The sequence below is a fragment of the Trichechus manatus genome, unplaced genomic scaffold, assembly GCF_000243295.1.
Source record: "Trichechus manatus latirostris isolate Lorelei unplaced genomic scaffold, TriManLat1.0 scaffold00113, whole genome shotgun sequence".
Lineage (NCBI taxonomy): Eukaryota > Metazoa > Chordata > Mammalia > Sirenia > Trichechidae > Trichechus > Trichechus manatus.
The window spans coordinates 4943560-4955739 of record NW_004444049.1 but is presented as its reverse complement, the minus strand read 5'-3'; the positions used below and the strand labels follow the sequence as shown (position 1 = coordinate 4955739).

The window sequence follows — 12180 nt, the reverse complement described above, 5'->3', positions numbered from 1 at the left end:
CGCCGCGTTCTGCTACATGCTCACCCTGGTGCTGTGCGCCTCCCTCATCTTCTTTGTCATCTGGCACGTAAGGCCGGGCTGGGGGCGGGGGACAGGGGGCGCGCGGGGCAGGAGGGCTGGGGGGCTCGGGGCCCTGGGGACACTTGGGACCTCCTCTCCTCTCCGCTAGCCCCCTTCCGCAGGCTTTGTATCGCCCCCATTAGCGCCCCCATCGCCAGCTTCCTTCCCAGGGCCGCCCTTCCTTTGCCGCCCCCGCCTGTCTGTGGTTATGTCAGTCGATCCCTGACCCCCTTCCCCTACCCCATCCAGACGTGGGGTGGGGGCCGGAATTCTGCAATTCTTGCTCCTTCGTCCCCTTCTCCTACCCACCCCCAATTCATTCAGCCGCCCCCGTTTGTCCATCGGGGCAGTTTGTCTGTCAGTTCGGCCCCCCCCCCCTTTGTGGGTTTTTCCAGCCAGAGTGATGGAGCTGGTTGCTATGGCAACTGCATCTGTTTACAGGACCCATAGATCTCAGAGCCCATTAACCCCTTACCTTCCCAGCCCCCTCCCTGACCAAGCAGCAATTGGTTCTAAGCACCCCCAAAGACATACCCCCCATGGGCTCACCTTGGGCTTCCGGACCCCTTCCTGTCTGGGCTTCCCCGCCGCCCAGGTTTCTTCTCCACTTTGCAGCTTCCCTTCCTATCCCTGCCCCCACTTTCCTCTTTGTCTTTCGTCCCCATGTCCCCCTTGGTCTGTCCCTCACCCTGTCAGCCCTCACCCTGATTGCCCCCCAGAGAGGGTCCCTCGGCCTCATTCTCTCAGTGGCCCCCTGCCTGGCTCCTTTCCCCTCGCTAGAGGACTATCAGTCCACCTCCAGTTCATTGTTGGGGGCCCCTGGCTCCCCTTTCCTGCCCTCCTTCTCCTTTGTCCCTGAGGATTCTGCCTGCACCCCACTCCTCTCCGTGCCCAGCTCTCATCGCCACCCTGGCTGGCTTCACTCTCCTGGCACCTTCTGCTCACGCCTCCTGCACACACCTCCCTGATCTTCACCCCTTTGGGGGCCTCTCCCCCCGCTGCAGCCTCTCCCCCTGCACCTCCCTTCCTTCCTCTCTCTCACTCCCCATTGCCTCACCTGCTTCTTTCCTGCTCTCCCCACTTCCTCTTTCCCTTTCCTGGGAACTGTTCCCTGCTCCGTGGTCACCCCTAGGCTCTGAGGGGCCTCCCCCCTCGCTATCTGCGGTGCCTTCCTCTTTTATATTCAGATCTCAGCTGACTACCCACCTCCTGTGATCAGTGAGCCCCATGGCGCCCTCACCCCCACCTCACCTCCAGGTCTGCCTCTCCGGGCTTGGCCTGGTGCTGTCTCCGTGGGTCTCTCAGCTGCTTCTTCCTTTCTCTTCCCTCTTCTGTTTCTTTCCCCCACTCCGTCCCCGCCCCTGGTCCAGCTTGGTATCTCAGGCCTCCTGTCCCACCCCTGGGACCCTGTACAGTCCTGTGGGGTGGGGGGTGGGACAGGAGGGCTGGGCTCCTAAGGACTGGAGGCAATTGAGGGCCACAGCCTGGGGAAGACAGCCAACCAGTTCCTGGGAGAAAGACTGGATCCTGGAATTCCACAGCCCTATCAGAGTCCCCGTCCTCAGCAGCATCTCAGAGGGTCCCCCATCCCTCAAACCACATTGTGGGGGCAGCCTGAGGGCCAGGCCCTGGGGCTCTGGGAAATCTAGGATGACTAAGACTCAGGCTGTCCCCTCGTGGAGGTCCCACTGTGGGAGAAGGCCCAGGCTTTGTTCATTCAACAACTATTTACTGAGCACCTACTGTGTGTCAGCACTGTGTTCACTCGGCATTTAGCTGTGTGATCTTATCAAGTCACTTGTCCCCTCTGAGCCTGTCTACATAAAGTGTCCGGAGCAGGGCCTGCTAAGGGGTTGAGGGATAGGGGGCGTGGTCCTCCATCCAAAGCTGGTAAGAACTAGAACCTTCTAGGGCAAGGACCCCAGATCCCACTCCAGACCCTGCCCTCAGGCCCCACTGGTTGCTAGGCAACCCTGGTGGTGAGTGACGTGTGTCAGCTGTCACCATGGGGGATTGTTTGTTCTTAGGGGGGCTGAGTCAGCACCAGGCAGCCTGGGGGGTGGGAGGCATGACACCCGCCGCCTGCTGGTGGTGCCAGCTTTGGGGCAGACAGACGGCACCCCTTCCGCTCCCGGTTAGACCCTATTGCTGTGCCTGTGAGGCAGGCAGCTGCTCAGAGTCAATGGGGAGATGGCGGGGGGGTGTTCCAGATGGCCCCAGCTCTCTCCAGGAAGCCCACGTTCTCTCCCTCCGAGCTGTCTGGGGTCCGGGATGCTGGGGGGGCGGTGGGCCCGCTGCCTCATCCTAGGACTGGAGCTGAGGGGAGGGGACCTTTGTGGGCTCCTCTGCCAGCCTTCCTGTCCCAAGTCACCCCAGGTCCATCCCATCAGCCCCTCAACCACCTGCTCCCCCACTAGGGTTGCAGAAGGCATCTTGGGCCCCTCTGCCTTCACCCCATGGCCAGCCAAGCCCTGTGGATCTGGCTCCTGACAGCTCTAGAGTCCGCTCACGCCTCCCCATCCCCACATCCACTCTCCTCACTCACCACCATCAACCCCTCTTCAACACTCCAAATCTCCTCGATAGTCTGGCCTGAGTACGACAAGGTGGCTAGGAGTTTGAACTCAAACTGGGTTAGAATATCAGCTCCACCACTAGCTAGCGATGTGGCTTTGGACAAGTCACTTAACTTATCTGTGTCAGTTTCCTCATCTGCAATTCGCAAGAGCTTGTTGCAAGGACTGAGTGAGTGAACATGCATGGAGCCTGCTGGCAGAGAGTAAGCACCGCGTTTACGTCTTGGCTGTGACTATTATCCATTTTGTACCTCCTGTTCGCACAAATCTGAAAACATCAACCTGACCACACTACTCTGCTGCTTTAAGCCCTCAATGGCTCTCGGACACTGCAAGCTCCTGGGTGTGGCTTCATGGAACACCTGTGTCTGGTCCCACTGCTCTCCAGGCAGCCGTATCTTTCACCTTCCCCTCTTCTCCTCCCACTCTCCTTGCGCTTTCCCTCTAGCGCCATGAAAGGTTCTTTCAACTCTCTGTGCCTTTGTACTTGCTGTTCCTGCTGCTTGGACTGCCCTTCCCCCATTTGTTCACCAGGCAAACACCACTCAGAGTCAAGCCTGGGCCCCTCATGACCCCCAAACTGGGTTACGTGCCCAACACGGAGCTCCCAAGGAATCTGGCCTGGGTCCCTCTCATACCCCACAGCCCTGGTCCCGAGCTTGGGGGTCCTCAGGGCAGGGGCAGCCATGTTCCAGGTCTCTGACCCAGTGCCCAGCCTAGGTTCATGTCTTGGGATGTTTGCATGGAGCGGCAGTGGACACGGGCCTGGACATCGGGACGCTAGGGTTCCATTCCAGGCTGTCAAGACTGTTGTGGGACCCTGGATGGCCCCTGCCCCCACCCCGGGCCTCACTTTCTCCACTTTTGCAACCACCTCCATTTGGTCTGGTCCCCATGTATAAATTCCTATCCCCAAATTTCCCCACGGAAGGACGGGTAGAGGGTCCATAAGCTGCTCCCCAACCCTGACGGGCACACGCCCCTCCCCCAGATCATAGCCTTTGACGAGCTGCGGACCGACTTCAAGAACCCCATCGACCAGGGGAACCCAGCGCGGGCAGTAAGTGATTCATGTGCTGTGCCGAGGTGTGTCCGTCCGTCTCTCCATCTGTCGCGGGCGGGTGCGGGTGGGGGTATGGGAAGGTAAGGGTCGGGGTAGCAGAGCATGCCCCTTCCTCTCTGTCCCCGCCCCCAGCAAACACCTGGCGCGGGCTCGGGGCTCCTAGCGGGGTGGCCGTTGCCTTGGAGACGCGGGTGAAGGTCCTCCATGGTGACGGTCGCCATGGGGACTGCGCGGCTTCTTCCCTGCCGCGCCGAGGACGCCGCAGATTGCTGTGGCGCCCCCTAGCGGCCACGTGCAGGGCAGTGTGGGGAGCGGGAGGGTGCCCCCAACCCCAGCTCCTCCGCCTCCCTCATCGCGGCCTTCTCCTTCCCCTACAGCGCGAGCGTTTGAAAAACATTGAACGCATCTGCTGCCTATTGAGGAAGGTCAGTGTCAGGGCTGGGGGCGGGGGTCCTGGCCTAGCTTGTCCCCTACTCTGTGACCTGGAGCCTGGCCTCCTCCCCTTTGGCCTGTTTGATCCACTCTGCCATGTGGGTGGGAGGAGGAGGCTAGAGGCCCTTCTAGTCCCAGAGGTCATGGCGATAGGCCCCTCCCAAACCCCAGCTCCCCCTGGGCCTTGAAGCTTGGGTCTGCCCTGGCACCAGGTCACTGACCTCTCTCTCACTCCCCAGCTGGTGGTTCCAGAATACTCCATCCACGGCCTCTTCTGTCTGATGTTTCTGTGTGCAGCAGAGTGGGTCACCTTGGGCCTCAACATCCCTCTCCTCTTCTACCACCTCTGGAGGTGAGAAGGCTGCAGTCTCAGGGAGGCATGAGCTGAGAGAAGCTGGGGCAGGATAGGGGGCCGCCTGGGTGCTGGGTACTCAAGCCCCTCCCGCCCCAGGTACTTCCACCGCCCTGCGGATGGCTCTGAGGTCATGTATGACGCGGTCTCCATCATGAATGCTGACATCCTCAACTACTGCCAGAAGGAGTCCTGGTGCAAACTCGCCTTCTACCTGCTCTCCTTCTTCTATTACCTGTACAGGTGAGGCCCTGCCCGTGGCAGTCAGGACTCAAACAGACGGGGTGCTCCAGGCATCGGGCCTCCCATCCCAGGGGTGGACAGGCCTGCCAGGGTCACTTTCCTTGCCCTTAAGGGTTGAGGGCCACCCAGGGTAACAGATAGGCAGCTGAGGGGCTGGGCTGGCTCAGAACTAGGCTCACCACCTTGTCTTCCTGCAGTATGGTTTATACGTTGGTGAGTTTCTAAGGGGGAAGCCGGCCAGGGAGCGAACGCAGAACGGACCGGACGCCTGTGCACCCCCAGCCCTGCTCCTCGGCCGCAGAGGCCTCAGCCCTGGGGAGGGAGGGGGCACTGGTGCCCCCAGCCTCTCCACCCCCCAAACTGCTGCTGCGGGGACCCCCCCGCCTTCAGAGCCCTCTTCCTTGGACTTGGGCTGGGCAGAGCTCCACACAGGCCAGGGGCTCCCCTGCCAGCCATGGGCACAGCAGTCAGTCCAGGAAGGGGTGGGACCTTGGGCCTTGGCCACTTCGGGGGAAGCCTGGGCCCTGCCACAGGGCAGGGCTTGATCCTGGGAGGATGGGCCAGCCCCCTCCATCCCCACCCTGAGGCTCCCCCTGCAGGTGTGGGGGTACCTGCACCAGGAATAAGCAGGCTCAGCAGGGGACAGCCCCACCCCTAGTCTGCCCTCCCTCCTCCCCCCAACCCCCGCTCTCTCTCCAGCCCCATTCCTGTCCGACTTTCCAACCCCACCCCACCCTGTCTCTTGGACCTATTTTATATGTCGCCTGGAGGAGTGCAGCACCCCCTCCCTGGCCATTTGTGACAAAATACGAATAAACCACTGCAAACACGTGGGCCCCAGTTCTGCTCCTGAAGGCTTGAAGAGGAGATTGGCAGGGGTAACTGTGTAGGGGAAGCTCTGACCTAACCCCCAGCCCAGCAAGCCTGGCCCCATGAGACCACAGGCATTCTGGGGCCCCTCTCAGAAGGATGGAAGGCCTCTGAGGCCTCCCTGGCAGCTGCCCCTCCCAGGCTCGCGTCGGACTCCAGGTAAATGCAGCCGTGGCTGCTGTGGCCCTTCCATCTGCCCTGCAAGCCCAGTGTCAAGTCTCCACCCGCAAGGAACCTCCCTGGGCCCGCTCCCCCAGACAGCCCAGCCTGGTCCCACGGCGGCGCCGAGGCCCTGGGGGTCCGCAACTCCTCAGGCCCCAGGAACGAGGGTCAGAGAAATTAAGGAATCAGATCTTCAATGTATGGAAAAAGCAGTGCCAGAGGGGGTGCAGGGGTCACTGGATTGGGGAAGCAGGGGTCACCGGACCAGGTGGAAGGTTAGCCAGTATATGATGAGGGGCTGGAAGGCCGCCGCCCCCAGCGTCAGGTAGAGCTGGAGGCGCTGCCGGGGCGCCGGGCCCGCTATGCTGTCGGGGCTCAGGGCTGCTGTCCGCAAGGAGCGCACCTGGAAGAGAGGAGAGCTGAGGCCAGCTGGGCGGGCCAGGCGGGTTCCACCTCCGACCCAGGGGAGGGGCACCCCAGACTCACGATGAAGTACATGAGCGCAGTGGAGGTCCAGGCCAGGGCCACGTAGTAGCCATCGCTGCCAAACAGCAGCCCCGTGAGCACACTCAGGATCATCCTGCAGGTGGGCGGTGGGGAGAAAGAAGACTGATGCCCCCCGGGGCCCAGGCCGGAGGCTGCCTGCCGACCCTCATCCACCACTGGGGCCCTTGACCCCCAATCTGCCCCCACCTAGGGACCCAGACCCAAAGGAATCTGGAAGGCCAGGACTCAGCCCAGAGTCTCCCTCTGCTACCCTAGCTCCCGGTCCTCCTCCCCCTGGCTCCCCCCCCACCGAGCATAACTGCACAGGTCCTCGGGAGACTGGCTGTCCTCTGGCCAAGAAGAGCGGAGCCTGAGGGGGGCAGCGGCACATCCTGGGTCAAGATGTGGGGCCACAGCTAGGCAGGACCAGGGCCGCAGGACCCTCCCCGGGCCAGCCTCCCGCGGGCCCCACAGGCGCTCACCCCACATATTTGTAGCCGCTGTAGGCCAGCAGGTGGAAAGTGCTCAGTTCACTGCGCACGGTGGCCAGGTAGAGGCCCAGAAGCAGGGCCAGCACCTCCATCACGACCCACACCAGCGCCGTGCTGGCACACAGGCCCAACACCTCTGGGGAGAACCTGTGGCCATGGGTGGGGGAAGGGTAAGAGCCCCGGGGCTGGGGGGCATAGCCTCCTGGGAGGTGGAGGGTGTGGGGATGGAGGGATGGGGAGGGGCTGGCACGGACCTTTTCTGAATGCCCAGTGCCATCCCAGCCAGCAGCACGTAGGTGATGAAAGCCATCGCTGCCAAGAGCCAGAGAGACACCATCAGCCTGACCTCCTCACCTAGAACCCCCACAAAGCCACCTTCCCCCAGACTTCCTTTCCTGCATGTCCCAACCCAGTGCCACCTCCACTCAGCTCCCGGTGCCCTGCCTGGGATGTCTTGCCCTGCCTAGCCCCTCCCCTGTTTAAATGCCACCTGACCCTTCTCCTAGGACCACCCAGCCGCCCCCTTTCCTGCCGCTGTTAGGGAACTCAGAGTTTCCTGTCGTGTCTCAGAAACTGCAGCATGGGCCAAGGCCATTGCCCATCCTAGGACAACAGGCAGGGGCCACACTGGTTTCCAGCAAGACTCTAGGATCAAAATGCAGGCTCAGCGGACAACCCTGGCTACCCCTGGAGTTGGGGACCATGGGGACGACCTCGCCTCAGCCAGAAATTCTAAGTCTGGCCACCTGCCGACACAGAGGACTCTGGGTTTAACTCTGAGCTGTTTCACACGGCTCAGAGCTACTGGGAGCAGGGCTTTAGCAGCAAAGTTAACTCATCCATCCTGTCCTCTGCCTTCCTGAAAGCCCCAAAACTGATGTGCCCACAGAGAGGGCCCAGTGTCTGGAGTCAGCAGCCCCACCATCGACAGGCTGTGTGGCCTCTCTCTGAGCCTCAGCTTCACATGTAAAATGGGTATGCCAGTTCCAGCCGTACATGGTGGCTACGAGAGGTCAACGGAGTGAAGGATGGAAGACGGTTGTCCCTCCTGGGCTCCTGGGCTGCTGCCCGCCTGTGACAGCACCGGCAGCTCCTCGGAGGGCTGGCCCTGGCACACCCACCCTGCCTGCAGCTCAGTGTGTCCACTCGGGGCCTAGCCATGTGCAGCTACCAGGATGCAGTCGACCAGCCATGGCGGTCTGGGCAGCCTGACCAATCCCATGTGGACAGGCAGATGTGGGGGCCCAGAGGGAGCAATCATCTGCTCAGGCAGTTCAGGAAGGCTTCCTGGAAGAGGGGATGTTTGAGCAGACCTTGGAGGATAAGCAACAATAACGACAATGGCAGCTGAGTTCCTGGGCGCTTCCAGCATGCCAGGTGCAATCCTTGGGGGTTGGGACTGTTGTCTTTCCCGTAAATAACCAGCCTAAGGTCCCCCAGCTGGAAGTTACAGGCCCAGATCTAAACCCAGGGCTGCAGCCTGGGAAAACACGTGGTCCAAGATTCAAGTCAAAGAGGCAGGAAGGTGTCAATAGTGAGCACCCTGAGGGCAGTGAAGGAAGTAAGCTCCTTACTGGCCACCTACCCTGTCAGCCTGGCCGATGCCACACACAAAAAGCACTAAGAGCAGATGCTGAATCAGCAGATGAGCCTCTCTCCTCCCCCTCGTACCTCCCGGCACAAGTCCCCCCCCACACCCCCCAGCCCTGGTCTGAGACTCACTGGGGATATAGAGGTCAGGGGCATTGAGGTCTTGCCGCGGGGGCAGAGGCACGTCACGACTGTACTGCACTTCCCAGTTCTGGCAGCAGCAGCAGTGGCCGGGGCAGAAGACACAAAAAGAGGGGAGAAGGGGGTTGAGGTCTTGAGGCTAGACTCTGGGGCAGGATGAGAGTGGCAATGGGGGCCCACCAGCTCATGTGGTAGGCAGCTCACCTGGTGTGTGTAGGGGAAGACCAGTAGCCCTAGCTTCTTGGCCACATAGGCTGTGTCCACGGCGAAAAAATACTTGAGTTTGTTCACAGACACAAAACGATGCAGCTGTGGGGCGGGGGGGCGGGCAGAGGGGAGAGAAGGCTGTGGGCAAGCTGCTCCCTGAGCCTCAGCACCCCGAGCCTCAGCACGCTCCTCTGTGTGCTCCTACCCTGAGGGCTGCTGAGAGGATCAGATGGGGTCCTGTGGTGCCCCAGCCCTGGCCACATATACTGCCACCCTTGCCCTGGGGCGGGCCACACCTCCTTGTGAACCATGTCCTTCCCATGGGATGCGATGGAGCTGCCATAGGCCATAGCCACGTTGGCCATTGGGTCTCCCAGCAGGTGGTTGACATTGAAGGCCACGTCAGCTCCTGGGGCGGGGTATCCCCCTGGCTCGCCGGAGTAACCACCGCTTGTGTCATCGAAGAGGGGAGGGGGATCCGGAGCTGTCCGGGCCCTGTGCTTGGAGCCTGCGGGATTGGAGGTTCCAGAGTAGGTGACAGGAATGGCAAGCAGAAGCCCAAACCCCCGCTACCTCTCCAGGCTGGGCAGCCCTGGTGCTGTGTGGTTCCAGGGCACCAAGCAATCAGTGAGGGGGAGCTAACCCAGAATGAAGAGCTTTGGTGGGGGACCGTTTGTGAGAGGTGCTAAATGTCGGCAAAGAAAGAGCTGAGACAGCGCTTGAAAGTGGTTGCCCACCTGGGGGTCCCGGGAGTGGGGGCTTCTCAGGGGAGTGACCTCTGAACTGAGCCGTGGAGACTGAGCAGAAGTTTGCTAGCGGAGATAATACTTGGGAGGGCATCGCCACGTGAACAAGGATGGGAGAGGATGGGAGAAGCGACGCTGGGTACCCGAGGCCTGGGCAGTGGTCGGGAATCCCACCAGACTCATGATAGGAAAGCAAAGCAAGTTCTGGAGGCGGACTCCGTTCGTGCCCAGGTCGGCATGGGGATCCTAGCTGTGCTGTCACCGCCCTGATCTCAGGATTGGGCCGAGAGGGCGAAGTCCGGGACGCGTTGCCGAGTCGTACGGGGCAGGAACCCGAATGACCCCTCCTGCCAGTCGGGCCGCGCCCCGCTCGCCCTGCGCCCCACGCACCGTGGGCTCCGTAGCCCAAATGATACGCCATGGCCGCGACGCTTGTTCTTCCCGAGGGCCCGCTGCGCCTCCTCGTGGGTACGAATGCTAATGAGGCACCTGCTTCGCCCCCTGGGCACCGGCCGAAGTTACTGGACAGACCGACACGTCCCTCCGCTGGGTGACCACGGCCGCCATGTCCGCGGCATCACCCTCCACCGCCTGCCATTGGCTCCTCGGCTGCGCCGGCTTGCCCCTCCCCTCTCCCAATTGGCTACTGGGCGCTCCCTCGCCAAAGCGGATTCGGCAGTAGTCAACTTCCGGACGCGGGGTAGGCGGGGAGATTCCAGGCGCTCTCGGATTGGAGAGTGGGCTTGCTAGTCCGCGACAGGAGCAGCCAATAGATGGGTAAAGTAGAAAGGTGTTGAGAATTGTTTCTACGCCTGCGCAATGGGGCGCTTGACGCTTGACCTGCCACGACTACACCAGGCGGAGGCGGGCGGAGGGAGGTGGCGGCTGGAGTCCGGGAACGAATCTTTACTCGCGGGACCTACTCCAGTAGGGCATGGGGCGGGCGGACTCTGATCAAGCCCCGCCCCTTGGGGCTCCTGCCCCTCCTCCGGGCTCGCCTTCCTCCCCTGCCGGTCCACTCCCCACCTCATGGGGCCGAACCCCGGCAGCCCTGGAGGTGTTGGTGGGAGGGGAGGCCGGGCAGCGACAGCGCGTCCCTGCGAGCCCCGGATGCTGGCTCCGCCTCCCGCCTCCCATCCCTTCTTGCCCCGCGGTTGCTGTCCGTTGTCCGGTGCTGAAATGCCCTCCCGCGTCCGCCGCGGTCCTGTAGACCCTGAGGGGCCAGCTGCTGGGAAGGCCTGGGGTCTCGGCTCCACACACTCCTCCACACCTCCCGCCACCCCTACTGCACAGATTGAAGGACTGAGACCCAGAAGATCCGAAGTCCCAGAGAGTGGGTAATATAGTTGGGGCAGGACCCTGCACCGGACCTCTCTGGTCGGCTCTCCCGTGGTCCAGCCGATTTGGGAGCGGAAGTGTGCCGATCCACCTTCTGAAACTGCGGCCGAAACTACTGAGTGATCGCCGCCCCTGCGGTCTTCTCGAAGTGAGGTCCCCAAGCCGCACTCGTGGTTCCAGGCCCTCCTTTCTCTCCACTCAGGTTCTGACCATTCCCACCCTCCAGAAGACAGTCCTCAGAGGCCTCCCTCACCGACCTTCTGCCGCCACCTGCTGTGGTGCAGGATCAGGTCTTCTGCGACCTGCATCTGATTAGCTACCCAGTGTCCAGTTACACCAGGTGACCTTCCTGTTCCCTGAGCTTAGCCCACGGGATCCAATCGCAGTGTCTTTGCCCGGAAGGCCCTTCCCCCTCATACCTACTTTTCCAAAACGTGGTTATCCTGTAAGAGTCATCCCAGCTTGTGTCTCTCAGAGGCAGGCAGGGAAGACAAGCCTCACCTGGCCTGGGGTGGGGAACCGGAGGCCGGGGTTCTAGGCCCCCTCTGGGTGTGCCAGTTTGCCCTGATGTAAATTCCATGAGGACAGGGCCTGTGTCGTTCTCGATTCCTGTCTTCCCACTGCCAAGCACAGTGCGTGCATACAGAGGACACTCAAAAAACATTTATACCCGATAGATAAATAGCAAACAAATGGATGAAGCCCTGGGCTAGTCCTTTCCTCTCCACACCTCATCTTTAAATGGGGAAGATGTTGAACCAGATAGTCGTTGAGATGGTCTTTTGCCCTTTGCCAAAAACAAAAAACCCACACAGCATTGCAGCTCCCCATGCCTCGCCCACTGACTGTCTAGCTTGGGGGCAAGGCTCACAGGCAGGGGCAGGCACGAGGGTCTGAGGTTCTTGCAGGCCAGGAAGGAGCACTGAGGCCATACGTCCCTGGGAGGGGATCCTAAGCTTGCAGGACAGGTCCCACTCTCTGGCGCTGCATGATGAATGTTTGTGAATTGAATCCAAAACCTTCCCATCCCCATTTCTCAGATGGGAAAACTGAGGTTGGGGGTGGAGAGTGGTGGCCCAAGTTCACACAGTCTACCTGGGGTCCCGGCCCTAGCCTGCTTGCCTCAAGCCAAGCCCAGCGCCTCACCTCTGCCCAGCCAATGAGGTTTATCACGCCTTCCTGGGCTGTCAACGCCCCCTTCCCCAACAAGTGAGGCCGCCAGGTGGGGGTCTAGGAGGGCTTAGCCCTGGGCTACTCCTCAGAGGAGGCCAAGGGTCCCCCGGGGGCGCCTGCCCACCTTCCAGATTCACCCTCCTCATTCCCCAGCCGGGCAAACTCAGGCCCTTCGGCGCAAGGACTTGCCCAAGGTCGCAAGTGCGAGCGCGGCCGGAAAGCCCAGGCGTCGGGCCGCCAGGCCCCGGCT

General features: G+C 61.6%; 2 protein-coding genes across 3 annotated transcripts; one reads left to right on the top strand and one right to left on the bottom strand.

The window, feature by feature from the left end:
• CNIH2 (cornichon family AMPA receptor auxiliary protein 2) lies at nucleotides 1-5561 on the top strand. The gene is made up of 6 exons (XM_004383705.2): nucleotides 1-67; nucleotides 3628-3696; nucleotides 4077-4124; nucleotides 4371-4483; nucleotides 4583-4726; nucleotides 4924-5561. Exons 1-6 carry the CDS (start codon nucleotides 17-19, stop codon nucleotides 4949-4951), a joined length of 453 nt encoding a protein of 150 aa, XP_004383762.1. The 5' UTR covers nucleotides 1-16; the 3' UTR covers nucleotides 4952-5561.
• A 376-nt stretch (nucleotides 5562-5937) lies between these two features.
• YIF1A (Yip1 interacting factor homolog A, membrane trafficking protein) lies at nucleotides 5938-10023 on the bottom strand. 2 transcript variants are annotated; one of them, XM_004383704.1, is made up of 8 exons: nucleotides 9810-10023; nucleotides 8970-9181; nucleotides 8671-8775; nucleotides 8458-8536; nucleotides 6990-7047; nucleotides 6727-6882; nucleotides 6245-6338; nucleotides 5938-6161 (listed from the first exon to the last, which is right to left on the bottom strand). In XM_004383704.1, exons 1-8 carry the CDS (start codon nucleotides 9838-9840, stop codon nucleotides 6015-6017), a joined length of 882 nt encoding a protein of 293 aa, XP_004383761.1. In that variant the 5' UTR covers nucleotides 9841-10023; the 3' UTR covers nucleotides 5938-6014. The 2 variants fall into 2 exon arrangements, with proteins under 2 accessions (XP_004383761.1, XP_012413143.1); XM_012557689.1 differs by lacking the exon at nucleotides 6727-6882.
• Nucleotides 10024-12180: the final 2157 nt, after the last annotated feature.